This window comes from Pipistrellus hanaki (genome assembly GCF_964339955.1).
Source record: "Pipistrellus hanaki genome assembly, chromosome: 1".
Classification (NCBI taxonomy): Eukaryota; Metazoa; Chordata; class Mammalia; order Chiroptera; family Vespertilionidae; genus Pipistrellus; species Pipistrellus hanaki.
Genome location: NC_140503.1, coordinates 204,214,229 through 204,231,761, shown reverse-complemented (window position 1 = coordinate 204,231,761; position 17,533 = coordinate 204,214,229). Strand labels below are relative to the sequence as shown.

At 40.0% G+C, this 17,533-nt stretch overlaps 1 protein-coding gene across 3 annotated transcripts in view; it reads left to right on the top strand.

The window, feature by feature from the left end:
• C1QTNF7 (C1q and TNF related 7) overlaps positions 1–17,533 on the top strand; it is a 92,286-nt gene that overhangs the window by 15,843 nt on the left and 58,910 nt on the right. The window contains exon 1 of one of the 3 annotated variants that reach the window (XM_084902454.1): positions 14,142–14,326. The exons of the other annotated variants lie outside the window; for them this stretch is intronic. Within the exon in view, the coding sequence (XP_084758580.1) occupies positions 14,179–14,326 (148 nt within the window). The 5' untranslated portion in view covers positions 14,142–14,178. Of the gene's footprint in view, positions 1–14,141; positions 14,327–17,533 lie in introns of those variants that run through there. 3 annotated transcript variants of the gene reach the window in all.

Genomic DNA, 17,533 nt, shown 5'->3' with positions numbered 1-17,533 from the left:
TTGATGTTCTCTCCCATCAATATTTTTAACTATCCTTCTCCCTTCCTCTCTGTAAAAAAAAAATCAATAAAATATATATTTTTAAAAAGAGCTGCATGCTTACAACAAAACCTGCTGAATGACAAAAACTGTCCCCTGAAAGATCATGTCCCAGCACCAGGCCTGAATGAAATGAATGAAAAAGTAAAAATGTACTAAAGGCTGCAGATCCTACTTTGTGTTGCAAAGGCTTCAGCAAGGTGCAAGGCATTTTTTAAAGGAATGGGCCTGGCTGGCATGGTTCAGTGGTTGAGCTTTGGCATATGAACTAGGAGGGCATGTTTTGACTCCCTCTCAGGGCATATGCCTGGGTTGCAGACTCTAACCTCAGTGGGGGACATGCGGGAGGAAGCAGATCAATGATTCTCTCTCATTATTGATGTTTCAAGCTCTCTCTTCTTCTCCCTTCCTCTATGAAATCAATAAAAAATATATTTTAAAGGGGTGGGCATGAGGTCTTTGGCATCATTGCCACCGATGCCCAAGGAAGTGATGGAGGAGAACCAGAAGTTGGGATTGCCCACACTGACACTATTTGAAAATGCTTTGTTCTGAGCTGCACGTTCAGGTGCAGTGGGTTTGGACAAGACCAGCCACTCTCCACACTGTCCCTCTCTGCCATCTGTCTACTTTCTCCTTCACTGGACACACGGTCCTTGCTGACCTCTGCCTGTCCTGTCATGTGGCCAGCTCCAGTTCATTTGCCCTTCTTATCTTCCTGAAACTGGTTTTCCACATCCCTTGATTGCCCCTGAAAACTGATTAGTATCCATTTGCAAGCATATTTTACTCCTGGTACATCCAGGTCCAGAAGGCTGCTTTCATTTCTAGAATATTAGTTTAGAGGAGAATGAAATCTAATAAAAACATTAAAATCAGTTCCAAATAGCTACATAATCTGTGTCAAAAGAGATGATTTCCATTTGGGTTTCTATCTGTAGATATTATTACTAGTTATTCTTTGCAGCCAGATAAAGGAGTGAGAGAAATACTGCTTTCCCTCCCAACCAAAAGGCTTAGAAATTGCTATTGAAATGTCTGCATGAAAGAGCCAGTGACATTTTGTGCTGCTTCTTGAAAAAATATTTTTAAAATTTTATCTTAAAAGAAACTGGCCAGTAAGTTCATTCCAGGACAAGTTTTTAATTTTTTGAGAATAAACTTGGGTAAGACCAAAACAGAGACTGTTTAGTTTGGACAGACAAATTGCCAACATGCCCATAAAAAGGAGAATCAGTTGAGTATTTTTCTTTTGGCTCTTATTTTCAGACTTTCTTCAAAAGATAGTCATACAGTTTGAAAAAATCCATGTGATATGCTGATAAGACAAGAATACCTCCAAGACATTTTGTGTCTCTGACTGAAATGGTTCAGGGAGTTTGCAGTGACAGATGCCTGCCTATGGCAGCTCTAATTGATTACAAACATCATCAGAAGATAGGACAGGTGAGGCATTTGCTGAGCGCCCGCTGTGTCTGCTATGTGCCCTATGTCGTACCTAGGGAGTGGACACTCATGATCTCATTCAGTCCTCCAATCACCCCTTGAGGTAGGTATTATTTCCATTCACCAAGAAATGAAGAAAAACTGAGGATGATGAATGAACAGAACAGCAGGGCAAGGGGCAGGGTGAGATATCTGTCGGAGAATGAGGCTGAAACTACTCTTTGTCCAAATGTGTTTGAGTCAATGAATAAATGAATCTTGGAACATAATAAGAGAAGTAGATTATATAAGGACTCTATGGGCCCTGTATCTATTACCAGCCTAGTAAATTGGAAGCTGATGTTTCATGCGAGTCTAAAGCTTCAGTCAAGGTCCATTCCAATATCCGAGGATCTGGTGAAGAAGTATCATCACCCGCTCCTCCTACACAGCTGTTGGTATGTGCATTTAATCCACATTGAAATCCCTCCATCCAGGGAGATTTGTAGCCCAGAAGTCTCAGACTTCAAAGGAGAGAAACTTGGACAGAACTCTCTAAGGAATGAGCGGACCCATATCCAGTTGAGTGAACAGAAGGAAAAGACTAGCATATGGAGCCCTCAGTGAAGACCCAGCATCCCACTTGCTCAGAGAAGAATGTTCTGGAAGGAAAGCAATGAGATAAAAAGTTAGGTGAAGATTGGATAAGAGTTCAAACTGCAAAGAACTCAGAAAACAGGGGAGGTCATTTTGACTTTCTTTTCTAGAAAAAAGAAAGTCATCAAAAACTCTGAGTGAGAGAGCTGTTGGAAACAGAGTTTCAGTAGGATGATGCTGGATACAGTGTCAGGGAGGGGCCAGAAGTAAAAGGACTGGGAGACTTTCCTCCCTGGAATTCCAGTACATCATCAAGGCCAAGCTCTTCGAGGTCCCGTGTGTTACTTGGGCTCTGCTGGGTCCTGTTTGGATGAAGCAGGCATCTTTGGGCTGCTTATGCTCTGCATATTGGGTTAATTTTCAATATGTAAATCCAGTGGCCTTTGAGTGAATTCCAAGAAATCTTTCAGCAGAGACTGAGCCCACAGATAAGGAGTCCACCTCCCCTGCTACAGGCATATAGATTTTAGGAAACAGTAGATGAGGGGAAAGCACTGGAGAAATGAATGTGCTTGCCCCATAAGAAATTGTTCCCATGCTGTGGGAACAAATTTAAATGATAGCTCTTAAGCAGAAATGACAAAATGTGAAAAGCTCAATTACATTCTGTTTGTACTTAAGGAAATATTTCCTATAGAAATATAATCTGCCCCTGCTCTTGCTACAGCTCATGTCTGGCCTTCTCACACCCCTGGATTCTTGCTTTCCTCAGAGCAATCTTGAAAAATCAGTGCCTGAGAAATGTCCTGACCAAGCCTTGCTTTGTGGGGGTAACAGTTTACAAGTCATAAGATTTCCAGGAGGCTGTGTGGAAAAGGGGCTGGAGAACTGAATTAAATCTCCGTTCATTTAGCCATTTGGTGTTGAGTAAATTCATTTAGCAACAGAATAGTAATAAAACCATGAGGATCAGGTGAACTTACGTAGATGACAGGATCATACTCAAAGGAAGGAGCTGACACAGTGGAGAACAAGATCAAATCAATGCTTCCAGAGCCAAGCAGGTGATGCAGGGGATGTGACGGACTGGGAGAAGCCCTAAGACAGAGAGAAACATTGATCGGGCACCTCTTGCACACCCCCTACTGAGGATTGAGCCTGAACCCTGGACATGTGCACTGACCTGGAATCAAACCTGTGACCTCCTGGTTCCTGGGTCTACACTCAACCACTGAGCCACATCAGCAGGGCTATGATAGTTATTGTTCAGACTCAAGTAAGGTTCCCTATTTGTGCCTGCTCCTTACCATCAAGAATGGTTTTCATGTCACTCAAAACTGTGCTCTGTGTTAATAAGGATAAAATATAAAATATGCGGGTCCTGACTATTAGAGGCTATACAACATTTAACTGACTCATCACAAGACAGGGCAATGTGGCTAGACATGCTTCATCTCTGCAGCCAATGGAACCCTGACATGCTTGGGTTTGGCCTAATCCATCAAGGATATGGCTGGTAAAAGCAATGTTCTGGTCCCTACTTGGAGGGTCAGTCATCCTTAGAATAGCCAGTGCTTTGGGATCAAGGTGGGTGACCAGGCATTTGAGAGTTGGGTTCCATGGGCAAAAGCAATCCATCCATCATTTAAAAGCACATATAGTCAATTCCTGCTATTCACAGTAGTTCTGTTCTATCTATAGTCATTCCAAAGAATGAATAAGCAAACACTAAACCATTGTTCCTAAGGAAAATACAGGATCAGGGTCCTTCAAGCCTCTGAAGTGACAGCACTTTCAACAATCAGTCATTATATAATCTTGTTTCACATGTATTTCTATTTAAAGACACTTTATTTCATGTGTATTGTTGACTCAGTAACATTGAACTCATGGCCAGCAGCACAAGAACTCATATCTGATCAAAACTTATCTAATACACCTATTTTTCTCTATAAGGCACAACACACAGTCCCACAGCCTTCTCACTTGTAGGATCTCTAGATACCACTTCTATGGTTGGGGGCCACTTTAAACAGCAAAATCACCAACCAAAATCACCAACTAAAACATGGCACTACACAGACTGTAAAAAGGATACTTGTTTGTACCCTGAGAGCTGAAAGAAGTCAAAGCGTTGCCTTGTTTGACCTCATCTATAACTGTGCATGGTGGCCACCCAGATTTTTTGCAGATATGTGCTTACCCTCAAATGACTAATAAAGTACCATGGATATTGATTTGGGGAGTTCAAATAAAGATCAGAAAATGGGTGAATTTGCAAATGCAGAATCTGCAAATAACAAGTATTGACTGCATCTAAAAGTCATTCATGCACTTATGTATCAGACTCAAAATGTGCACTTGAACTCGGCCTGTAAGGGCTCCAGTCAATTCCCATTAGCTAGATTTATATCTAAAAACCACAAGTATTAACTAGCCCAGAGGGCACCATGGTTTCAAAGAAAATAATATGTTTTATTGTAGAGTTGTTGTTTTTCCCCGCTCTTTAGGACACAGATCCCAAATAGAGACATTGTTCCAAGATTGATCACTTGCATATTTTAGTGTTAAATTGATCTGAAGGCAGACTTGTTTCTGGAATTTATACTCATTGATCCTAGCTATGTCATTGAAGACTACACAGAACAAGGTCGGCCCTTCTTCCACATGGTGGTTTCTTGAATATTTGAAGATGCTACCATCCCCTCTTCTAAGATGGCAATTGCCCACATTTGACATCCCCATTCCTCATAATCTCCCCATCTCTGTCACTTTCTTGAAACAATGTTGTAATCTATCAGAAATTAACTGCCATCTCCTGCTTAGGCTCTAGGATAAAATAAGTAATTTCAAAATCAGCTGGTAGGACAGTTAATTTACACAACTCTACTTGGGGAGTAATTTGGCAATGTACATGAAATTCCTTAAAGAAAGAATATCCTCCATGTCTCAAAATGTATTTTAAAGGAAATATTCATGCTAAGATGTGGTGAGGAGAATGTTCATCCCAGGGTTCTTTATAATTCCAGCATGTGGAAGCAATTGAAACACCCAAGGAGGAAACACTATTAAAGAAATGATGGCACATCCATACAGCCACTAAATACCATGTTGCCATTAAAATGACAAAAAGCACAAGTCTGTTTGGACTGACATATACATTTCTATAATCGGAACACAAAATAAAATTATGAAAGAGAGGAAATAATCTGATATGACTAGAGTTTTTATGAAAATGTCTGACTACAAAAAAATATCCAACTACAAGAAAAAACAACATTCTCAAGAAGTAAGTTAACAATCTCTTGAAGTATGATCACTTTCCATTCTTCTTTATCAATTTTTTTCTACAATAAACCATTAAGTTAGTAATAAGGAAAAGTAATTCTGTTTGGCACTTAAAAAGTTAAAAGGAAAACAACCCTTAGGAAGTTCCCTATTACTTTTAGGAAAGAGTCCAAACACCCTGGTTTGGAGAAAAAGACCTTTTATGATCTTACCCTCTTTGGTTTCATCTCTACCAGTCCTCACAAGCACTTTCCACTTTGGCCATAAGGAACCATTAAAAATTCCTCAGACTTGTTTCACGGCTTTCCTCCTTCTGCTGGAGACATCCTCTCAGTTCAGAAACTGGATTGGGGAGCTTGTCTAAAATTATACAACTCACAAAATGGCAAAGCCAGTCCAGGTTATCCATCCCTGAATCCCATGGTGTCCCCCCAGGATCAAAATGGCAAACTGGGGCTGTCACTATAAGATCTTTGTATCATATTTAATCTCAGAACAGGCAAGTTAATCGCTTATGCTGTTTACAGCATTATCTGGGGAAAAGCAAGCCCTGAAATGCCGTCCTTTCCATTGTCTTACATACAGAGTATCAAAATGACTCCAGCTGAAACCGGTTTGGCTCAGTGGATAGAGCTTCGGTCTGCGGACTGAAAGGTCCCAGGTTAGATTCTGGTCAAGGACATGTACATTGGTTGCGGGCACATCCCCGGTAGGTGGTGTGCAGGAGGCAGCTGGTCAATGTTTCTCTCTCATCAATGTTTCTAGCTCCCTATCCCTCTCCCTTCCTCTCTGTGGAAAATCAATAAAATATATATTTTTAAATGACTCCAGTGCAGTGTCTTTCCCTTCTGAGAGGCATGATCCAGGATGTTTGGAGCAATATTTTAGCCAGCCATTAAAGCCCGATTTGCAGACACACACCCTATGTAGTCAGGTTTCGCTAATATGATCTACTCTGACTTCTTTGTTCCCTTCATTATAAAACTTTAATATTGAATTTTAAAGTCCAAATGCCATAAATAGATTCCAGATGTCTCCCAAATCCCTAAATCTCCCATTAGAGTAAGGAGAGACATTGCTGTTTGTGAGTAGAGGGTTACATTTTCATTCACTGAAACACCAAAAGGACCTCTGGGTAGGTCTGCAGCCTTTCTTCCATGAAGAAAACACATGAGCTCTTCTGAGTTTGTCAAGGAACTGAGTCCTCAAGATTCATAGCCCAGCTGTCACACATATGTTCTGCTTTATTTATTTCTCCCCTTCGAAGGGTAAAAACACATCATCATGAATGCAGCCTTGGGGCCAGACTACCTCGATTCCAGTCCTATGAGATGTCTGTGGGCAAGTCACTTAACTTTATTCCTCAGTTTTCTCATCTATAAAATGAGGATATTCATAGTACTTACTTAGGGTTGTTGTGAGGGGCTGAATGCGTTAATGATTTGAAGATGCTAGCCACCCAGCAAAATGTTTGCATTAATTATTTCCCGAGAGGTGTGTCTATAAAGAGCTGATGAAAGAGGTGTCCATGGCTAGAAATTTCATTCCCCTTTTCCCCTCCAGATATACAGAGCTATGTCTCCATAACCTTGAATTAAGAAGACTTTCATCTTTCTGAGAGTGACTAATAAGCTAGCTCTACAAAAGTCCTTTATTGCTACCTTCAACATTCTGTTTCACACCAGTAGACCATGCATCTAGACCAGATGGTCCAATAGACAAACTTGACTCGATTCTACACTTGACTTACCTTTTCACCTCTCCATAGCAATGAAAGCTTGTGTAATATTTTAATATTTACAGATCCCTTATACATATGTCACCTTACTTACTTTTCATATCAACTCTGTAAGTAAATATTATTATGTTGTTGCTGTTATTATCATCAGGATTCTACTGTAAAAAAAAAAACTGACATATTTTAAAAACTTACCCAGAATTATGCATCTGGTAAATGACTCAGTGGGGATTTGAACCTGGATTCTCTGCCTTGAAATTCTGCACTTTTTTCCTACCCAACATCACTGCTAAATGTATAGAATTAAAGTGTGAAGACCTTAAAATAAGCTTTGCTAATTCTTTGCTTACATCACGTCCATTGAATTTTTTCATTTTCATTTTAAGCTTTGATTTTTCTGTTTCCTCTGATGTTGCCATGGTTGGTAAGATAGAGCCCAGCACATCCATACTGCCAGGTTGAAGCTGTTTCTGTTGGTTGTAATGATTGTGTGTTAGTTGATTAAAAAAAAAGAAAAAGACATGTTTAATTGGGGTTTACTTTCAAGCAGAACTTTGTTATGTAATAGCCAAATAATGCCTCATCTAAATAATTAACTATTTTTATAAAATTTGTTCAGAAAGAAGCCAAATCTTTTGCAACAGGGAAGTTTATATACAAATCTGAAAGTCTTCCATATTGAGACTAAGATGGAGATGCAGGATAGAACTATGTCAGTTAGGGAATGTGCCAGTTGATTTATGAAACAGAAACCAAGCTTCAGTGAGCTGGTCAAACCAACGTGTCTTGATATATTTTCATCTGAAAAGTTGATTTGAAGATATGCTTATCAATGCCATCAGAGACCCAGGTTCCTTCTACCTTCCTGCTCTCATTATGAAGATTACAATATGTCTACACCACATTAATGTCATGACTGCATTCTGGGTGAATGGCAAAATACAAAGAACAAAACATGAACAGGTGGCACCAGCTGTCTTTCCCCTGAAGGATGTTTTCCCAGCAACCTCTTTATTTGATCTCTACTTACATATTGCCCAGATTGGGTAGGTTACATGGTCTTTCCTGGACACAAGGAATCTGGGAAGGTGGGTATTCACCTTGTTACATTGGCTCCCTACACAAACAAAGCCTCCATTAGTAAGAAAGAAGGGCAAAATGGACATTGGAAATCAAACTAACAGAATCTGCCAAGAGAAGTACCATTCATTGAGGGTCTGCAATGTGTTAGGCACAAACTGAGTGAAAGCAAAAAAAAATCACACTATCCTTGCATTAGACATAAATAAAATGATATCCAGAGAGTTTTAAAGTATGACATGAGGTGTACTTTTTGCAGAAGATCCCCATGTAGATTATTCTCATGTGCCACTGCCTGGCACTGAGAAGATCTCCCCCCTGCCCAAATGGTTTCAAATGTTTCCCCTCTCCTTGTCCCCTCTCTCAAATAAAGTTAGAGATGCAACATCAACATGCACTGAGAATGCCTTTATATCTACATTGTTTAATTAATCTTGTTAGGATTTAATCATGGCTATTCCTCTGGTTCATGTCTTTCCAACCCATGGCAAACATGGCATTATTGACTTTATGAGATCTTGCCAAGTATTTCCTGCTTGATATGTTCTTTCTTTCCAATGGACTCTTCAGAGCTATAATGAAATTTATTTTCCCTTTTACATTCATTAGCTAATACCTAAATAATACTTGGTTTGGTGGTTTATAAGCCTTTCTATAATGCTTGGCACTCAGTAGGAACTCAGTGATATCTTCTGAATGAATAATAGCTTCATCGTTCACCAGCAGTATGAGCTTAGGCACATTTCATAACCTTTCCTGAGTGAGTTTGTGTGTGTGTGTGTGTGTGTGTGTGTGTGTGTGGAGAGGGGGTGGGGGGAGAGAGATAAATGTTTGGTATTACAAGCCACTGAGATTTGAGAGTTATTATTATGGTGCAGTATTAGAGCTGCAATAGCGGATGGCTACAGCCTGCCACCATATTGTAGGGAAGGGAAATTCACAGAAAGAGAGATGCTCAGCAGATAATGCCAAAGGCAAAGACTATGGATGAGCAGTCATGCAGTAGGAGGACACATTGTTTCTCTAGCATGCACTAAAATTAAGTCTTAAATTTCAATAACCTCACATACAATATGTACTAGAAAAATAACACACAAATCTTCCCAAATCATATTCTGAGGGGTTTAGAGCATGTATAGAAACCACCATTGAAAAGAAATGTTTTCTGTCCAAGCATCATTTTGTTTCATCAGTGGGCAAGCACGTGGGATGGTGATAATAGAAAATAGCCTGAGTGCTTATCTTGCCAACACAGCTGCATTATAAATGAGTTAGGTTTCAGTTATGGGAAACAATTGAACAATCTTCTTTCTGTACTAAGAGTAGAATGAATAATAAATCTTTCCCTTGTGAGGTAGAAATCACATCTTTTGATTGTCAGTAAAAACCAAAGCTGGAGTAAATTTGGAAATCCAACATCCGCTCACCTGGAGCTTTATCCTTTTCAAAATGTAAACACTCACCAGATTCAAGGGCAGAGTCCTAGATTAGAGAGAATCTGCCCTTCTTGCTTGACACACTCATGCATCTGATTCTTTTTTGTGAAATGGGAATTTGAAGATCAACAGGCAGGTGTTTGGCACCACATCTAATGTGAGTCACAGACTAGTGTCTTTTCAAAGCATTTGTCAGATATCAAAAGATAATTCTCAAGAGATTTATTTTTCTCAAGCAACATAAGCAACTGAAAATGTATGTATTTGTGTTCCTTAGACTCACACAGACGTGGATTTGATTCCTAGGACTGCTGTATGGTAATGTGTATTAGTACACTTATTGCTTATCATCAGTGAATTTTCTCCTCATCTGTAAAATGGGAATAATGCTTAAACAGAACCAAGTGAAATTGCCATATATAAAGTCAAAAAGTTGAATATTGGTGATTTTATATGGCTCAACCTATCTCTGTTTCACAAGTCTGAATTCAGAATAGAAGACTAAGTCCATGTATGTCTACTGGTCACAACTCTTTTGTTGCACATGACATACACCAAACTCAAGATAGTGTAAGAAAAAGGAGAATGCTCAAGTAACTGGTCAGTCTATGAATGGTGTTAGCTTCCTCTTGGCAGGATCCAGGGATTCAAGTGATATCTCTCTCTCTCTCTCTCTCTCTCTCTCTCTCTCTCTCTCTCTCTCTCTCTCTCTCTCTCTCTCTCGCTCCTTTCCTCCCTCCTGCCTCACCTTTTCCTATGGCTGTTGACTGTGTCATATATAATAACCATGATGACCATGATAGTCTTCACTAGAATCAAAGCAGACATTTCTTTCCCAAAGCCTCTCTCTTGAGCTACATGCTCACCTCTCAAATACCCACTGTTTTCAGGTGCATCCGATGGCTACTTATGCTTGGCCAAGCCTGGTTGACTTTTTCACCTAAAGAAAAGTGGCACAAATAAAGGGCACTACACATGAAAGACTATTTAGAACCACATAAGTCAGGGAAACAGTTATCCAAAGATGTCAGGGTGCTAGGTAGGCAGAAAAAAATGTCTACTACATTGTGTACAACACTTAGCACAGATTCTAGCTCACAGAAGCTGTGCTAAAATTAGGTGGTTTCTTACACAATACTCTAACATAACAGATCAGGTTTACTGTTTCATCCAAAGATAACACGATCAACTTTTCTCAATTTGCCTGGGACTTTCCTAGTGTTAGCACTATAAGTCTCTTGCCCTGGAAAACTCCTTGTCACAAGCAAACTATCTTGGATTGTCTGAACAGTCCCAGTTTTAAAACGGAAAGTTTCCACATCTGGGGAATGCCCTCAGACCCCGGCAAAGCAGGAAAGCTGGTCACCTTGACCAAAGATGGCACTTCGAAGTGTAAATCTTAGCTGCAGTTGAAGTCTTGTTAAGTCAGTTTATGAGTATCCAAAACCATAGAGCTGCAAGGAAAATGTACAGACCATGTCTGTTTTATTTGCAGTTACAGAATCTGTCCCTTCTCTTAGCCTTTCCCCTGCTTTCTTTGTTTTTCTTTAACAGTGTCTTTCTTTCTCCTTTCCCCCTTTTTTTCTTCCTTCTTTCCTTCCTCCGTTCCTTCCTTCCTTTCCTCCCTTCCTTTCTTCTCTCTATTTTCTTCTTTCTTTTCTACTTTCTTTTTTGGCAACGTAGTTACCTTTCACATAGCATCTAACTTAGATCTCATTTGTGATCTTCCAAGAATCTTCCAAACAAGCTGTCTTGTTTGACTAAAACAAGCCAGCTTCAGTAATTACATTTATCCTGGATAATCCACCAAGTAAGTGGACACTTCATTGTTGATTAAGACAAGAAATGCATGTTCAATAACTGTGGTTTCTAAGTCAGCACGATCATGAAAAAATGGAACAAGGAGGCAAAAAACATGATGATAGTGAAATAAGGAGCTTGGAAAAGCTTGAGATTTAGTTGTTTTGAGGTTCATTTTGGTTTAAATGTTTACATAGAAGTTGCATCTAATAACAATGAAAATTCTTGAGATGTGGAAACTCTTTCTTCTTTTGAATCAATATCAGAATTAATTTAGCAATGTAAACCAGAAAATCCTTTTTGTTTACAAACTATGCTTTGAAGTCAGGCCTGCATTTTAATGTATTCAATCAAAATCTTAAAATAAAAGTTGAAAGAAAACAATTTATAGTCTTCAAAGGAGTGCTATCATTGGGAAAACAGAGTCTCTTGAGTTATACTTTTGAGACTGATGTAAATTTTATTGCCCTGATTAAAAGTGCTAAAGAATTAACTCCACTTAGGAGACAAATCAAATGCTCCCCCATGGCAAGGTTTCTATCTACAAGTCAGGCCATTACTTGGTACTTCTTCTACATTTGAGTTTTCCAAATATTACTATTCTTAGATATTTAGGGAGGGGGGAGGTAAATTTGTAGGAAAATATTAGGTAAGTACATTTCACATTTCTTGTCATTACAGAATATCACCTGTGCCATGAATTTACCTAATATTTTCCTACAAATATACCTTTTTTAATTAGATATTCTAATTAAAAGGCTAAATTAGAAAATTGCTCTTATCTATACTAATAAAAGCCTAGGTGACCCTTGCATGATGCCCTCACATCATCACAAGATGGTCACCCCCACATCATCACAAAAAATAGTTGCTACAAGATGGCCAGTAGGGGAGGGCAGTTGGGAGCAATCGGGCCAGCAGGGGAGGACAATTGGGGGCAATCAGGCTGGCAGGGGAGCAGTTATGAGGCAATCAGTTTGGCAGGCAGAAGTGGTTAGGGGCAATCAGGCAGGCAGGAAGGTGAGTGGTTAGAAGCCAGCAATCTTGGATTGAGAGGAATGTCCAACAGCCAGTTTAGGCCCAATCCCCAGCAGTCAGACATCCCCTGAGGGGTCCCATATTGAAGAGGGTGCAGTCTGGCTGAGGGACACCCCCTCCCCCATGCAGGAATTTTGTGCATCAGGCCTCTAGTAGATAATAAAGTTCAAATCTTAACTGCAATGACATTTAATGAATGACTCTTTAAAAGGGCAAAGGAAGTGAATGGAATAATTAAATATGAACTGGATTTGGAGCTTGAACATTCTCAAAAGTGAGGCTGATTTTGATTCACTTGGTTGTGGCTATTTCCAGGGTAAACTCTGCAGATGCTTTTCTATGTAGCTTAGCAAATGTTTTCTCCATTTTTTCATTCTTACTGTTGCATGAGAAACAGAAGGAAGGAAACCAGTAACTGGAGAGAAGTGCCAAGAAATGGGATGACAGGGAAGAAAGGTAAAATGTACTCCATAAAAGGGGGAGGAAAAGGCCAAGAATTTAGGAGCTCTGGCACTAAGGGAAGTTAGCCAATATCACAGATGAAATGGAAAATGCCCGTGGCACATCCCATCAACAATATTTTAAGTGTGAAATTCTGTGCTGGATGCTGGAAAGTACTACATTACAATGTCACAGCTTGCCATTGCTGATAAGCACTATCTCAATGAAGACCTTATTAGAATCTCATTCGAGCAAAATAAGCTAGCACAGCGGACTGGGATTATGTCCCTAGTAAGGACACTGTGGTTTGGATGTTTACATGGGATTCCTTTCCTTGGCTTGTGTCAGAAGCAGTGGTGAGCCTTGATTTTCTGGTGTCAGACCCAGTGTTATTGCCTTGGAAAATGTCAAAACATACCTTTTCATCTGATCTTGATCTGGTTTTCCAAAGTCAAAGTTTATTCATATCTGATCCCATTCGCTGACCAATATTCTTCTCCCCCCCAAAAATCACCTGATGGCTTCTTGCAACAACAACAACAATAACAACAATAACAACAATATTAAATGAAATATGCAAGTCCAAAGGAGAAGAGAAGCATGTAAATTGGGACCTGTTGAAAAAAATTCCTTCACATAACACAATTGGTTTCATCCTCAACAGAGCTATTTCCCAGTGATCATACTGTATGACCAAACAGGAGTAACTTTTATAACCCTCATTTTGAAGCTGTGAGAACTCAAATATTAAGGACCTCATCTAGTGCCAGCTAGCCTAAAGATCCAGAGTCAGATCTCACACCTTTGTGTCTTCCCCCACCTTCCGAGAGGGGACTTTGGTGTGGCCATTTGGTTCCCATTCTTCCTCTCATTTCCTGTGTGAACCTGCACTGTAACCTGGGATTCATTTCCTTCCACTACAAACTGAAGAGCTAAACATCAGGGTCTCTAGAAACATTCTGTCCAGTGGCTGGTAATAAAGCAATCATAACGTGCCTTGAAGACCAAAGGTGCCTTGATCTCCCCCAACAACAAGAAAAATGAGAAAACATTCAACTTGAATTTTATACTTAGAACAAATATCGTCCAGACTCTTTGTGCTGTGTTTCAAATATGATTTGGGGAGTGGGCCAACAGAGAGGTATATTTATTTTTTGTTTGTGAGATCAAAAACACTTCTTTGGGGCTCCATCAAACACATAGGAGGTCTGTGTAGGCCACGGCATCAGTTCATTGTATACTGTGGGTTTTGTGTGCTGTTGCCTCTCTCCCTGCCACTGCCCTAAGCTTGGGAGAATGCTTTTGAAACAAATCAGGAAATTACTTATCAGTCTGAAGCCCCAAAGAGTAATGAGCGCGCCTTGCTGCCAAAGGGAAGGGGATTTCAAGGGAAAGCTCCACAGCTGTTCAAAGATTCCAGCTGTTGCAAGGTCTTACAAGCAACGTAAGTAAAGAGCCCGCCGTCTCGATTGAAGTGAGCTTCTTCAGGCTTTTTTTCTTCCAGAGATGAGTCTTTTGGCTCAGGTTGTTGTTACTCTTTTTCTGTTCTTCTCTGAGATTTGGGGGTGTTTACTGACTGGGGCTTACTCAATAAAACATCTCCTCTGGGGAGGCTTCTGCTGAATAGAAGAGAGAAAGCGAAAGCCATCAGCTTCGGCTTTGCTTGGGAAGGGGTAGTTTTGACAACAGCCCTGGGCGATAATGCTCCTTAATGTCTATAAATCAATATTCAAGAGAATAAGGCTGACAGGGACATTTGTGGGAGCAAACAGAAGTGGCTCTATAGCCTCACCAAGAAAAAACAGAAGTGTCAACAAGTCTGCGCCTACATAATTAAAGTTTAAGGTGTTTCTTTCAAGTTGATAGACTGTAGGATTTTAATAGAGGAAAGGAACACATTAAGGCTACTATTGTTCCTTGGAGATTTCCCTGTTGTACAATAGTATAAATCTCAGGCTCAATTTATTTTTGGTTAAGTGTGCTGATTTATTTACTGTTTATTTCTTAAAACAAGTGTTCTTATCACTCCACATGGCTATGGGGGGTGAAAATGCATCCTTGCAATGTAGGATTATAAACATCTAGGCTGATAAGAAAACAATGGGTTTTTATTAATTGTAATTATATGAATGAATTGCATACTTTTATAAATAATGCATTGTGCTCGAGTATGTTTCTTTCATGGGTGTTTCAAATCATTGGTTAAGGACTGGGAAGTGGTTGTGGAGATATTGCCAATTTAAAGGGTATGGTTTTGTTTTAATCAACCTTTGTTCTGGGAAACCCTAAATCTTGCCCTTGAACTCCAGTGTCCTTTTCCAGGGCCCTTCATTCTAAGGAGCCCTAAGGTTCAGGAAACTCTGCCCGTCATCACACTATGCCTCTCCGAATATGGCCTCGTTTTAATAAGAAGGCCTTGCCTCCTTGGGCTGCAGGCTGTCTGTATTCTCCTGACATCCTAGAAAGGTCCCAAAATGAGAATGTTGCCTTTAACTCTAGTTGACATTTTCTCTTTGAATAACTTTGATTCCCACTTTGACATCTTGTATCTTATAAGACTGGTCAGTCCATATGTAAGGTGATCTCTAACCTTTATTTAACAAATATACACTGAGTGGCCAGATTATTATGATCTCTGAATGCATAATAATCTGTAATCTGACTACTCAGAGTGTGTGTGTATGCACTGGGAATTCATATATATATATATATATATATATATATATATATACTCAATCTAATTATGCTCAATCTAATATATATATTAGATTGAGCATATATATTCCCAGTGCATGAATATTTGCATGGGTGGGGACTGGCCAGCCTGGACAGGTGGAGGGGACATGGGCAGTTGGCCAGCCTGTCTGCTGGTAAACTCCTGGTTGAGGGACAATTTGCATATTAGCCTTTTATTATATAGGATATACACTGAGTGGCCAGATTATTATGCTTTCAGAGGTCAAAATAATCTGGCCACTCAGTGTATACTATATATCCAATGTGCTGAAAGCAATAAAAACCAACATGATACAATACTCCCCTCTCAGTATAAATGTGTCTCTAGTTTACACAGCCAAGTGAACTTTCCTTCTCATGGTCATAAATATGTAAGTCTGGGTACTGGCTATGTGGTGCAATGGATCATAAATTGAGGGATGCACATTTGGAATGTGAAAGGAACTTATTAAAATGTTAGGAAGTGAAAGCACTGGCCATGGACTCAGCCCTCTTCTCCCCGTGTCTCACAGGGTCTTCAGAACTGGTGACTCATTGGTTAAAAGTGGTGTCTCTGCACCCAGAGCACCTGAGAATATGTCCCAAATGGGCCTTTGTATGGTCAGGGTTGATGATTTAACCCGTGTATGTCTTGGTTTCTTTATTATGAAATAAAGGCAATGACATCAGGATTTGTGAGAAGCTTGAGCTTGAGAATTAACGCAGGTGAAGGATTGGTTTTGTATCTCTCATGTATGAGAAACTGAGGTTAGGGATAACTAAGTAACTTCCCCACAGCCACACAGGTGATGGCTAGCTGGCTGGGTGAAATTTGAAAGTAAAAGACCTAGCTTTACAGCCCCACCAGTGTGACTCAGTGGTTGAGCATTGATGCCTGACCCAGAATGTAATGGGCACATGCTTGTGTTATGGGCTCTATCCCGAGTTGGGGGTATGCAGGAGGAAGCCAATCAATAATTCTCTCTCATCATTGATGTTTCTACCTATCTCTTCCTCTCTCTGAAATCAATTTAAAAAATACACACAAATGTTTGTTTGTTTTTTTAAAAAAACTATCCTTGGACCCAATAAATTTTTTTCCAGGCCAGCAGGGGAGGGAAATTGGGGGCAATCGGGCCAGCAGGAGAGCAGTTAGGCCTCAATCAGGCTGGCAGGGGAATGTTTAGGAGGTGATCAGGCTGGCAGGCAGCAGAGCAGTTGGGAACCAGCAGTCCCGAATTGTGAGAGGAATGTCCGACTGATGGTTTAGGCCCACAGGGATTGGGCCTAAACTGTCAGTCAGACATTCCCCAAGGAATCCCAGATTGGAGAGGTTGCAGGCTGGACTGAGGGACACCTCCCTCCCCACACCCCACCCGTGCACAATTTCATGCACCAGGCCTCTAGTTTGTTAATAATTCTCCAGACTCGGAGTTCAGATGTACATCAAAGTTTGACTATCAGTTTTCTCAGCCTGTTTTGCAATCAAGGAAAAAAATGGATTTCTGTATCCCATATGACCTTCACCTGAAAAAGGTGACAATTTTGTTAAAAACAAGAGCTTGGGCATTTTCCCCAATTCTAATTTTTGGATTATCCTGTGGTCAGAATTTTTTTTTTTTTTTTTTTTTTTTTTTTAGTGTCTTGTTTATAACCCAGTGCTTACTTCATCTTTTGGCACAAGCCACTTTCTAAGCCTTCTGACCTTCTGAACTTTTTGACATTAACCCCTTTGATAGCATCAGGCTTCAATGATCATTAGATGGGTAGATTTCTTTCCTTTGTAGGCTTTTTATTATAAATCAATACAACTGTGTGGAATTTATCACTATTTTTAGATATCTCTCTATATATAAAAAGCCAGTGACTGTGACAGCCATAACAACCATAATGGCCAGTCACTATGATGCCCGCTGTAGCCAGCAAAAGAACTGTT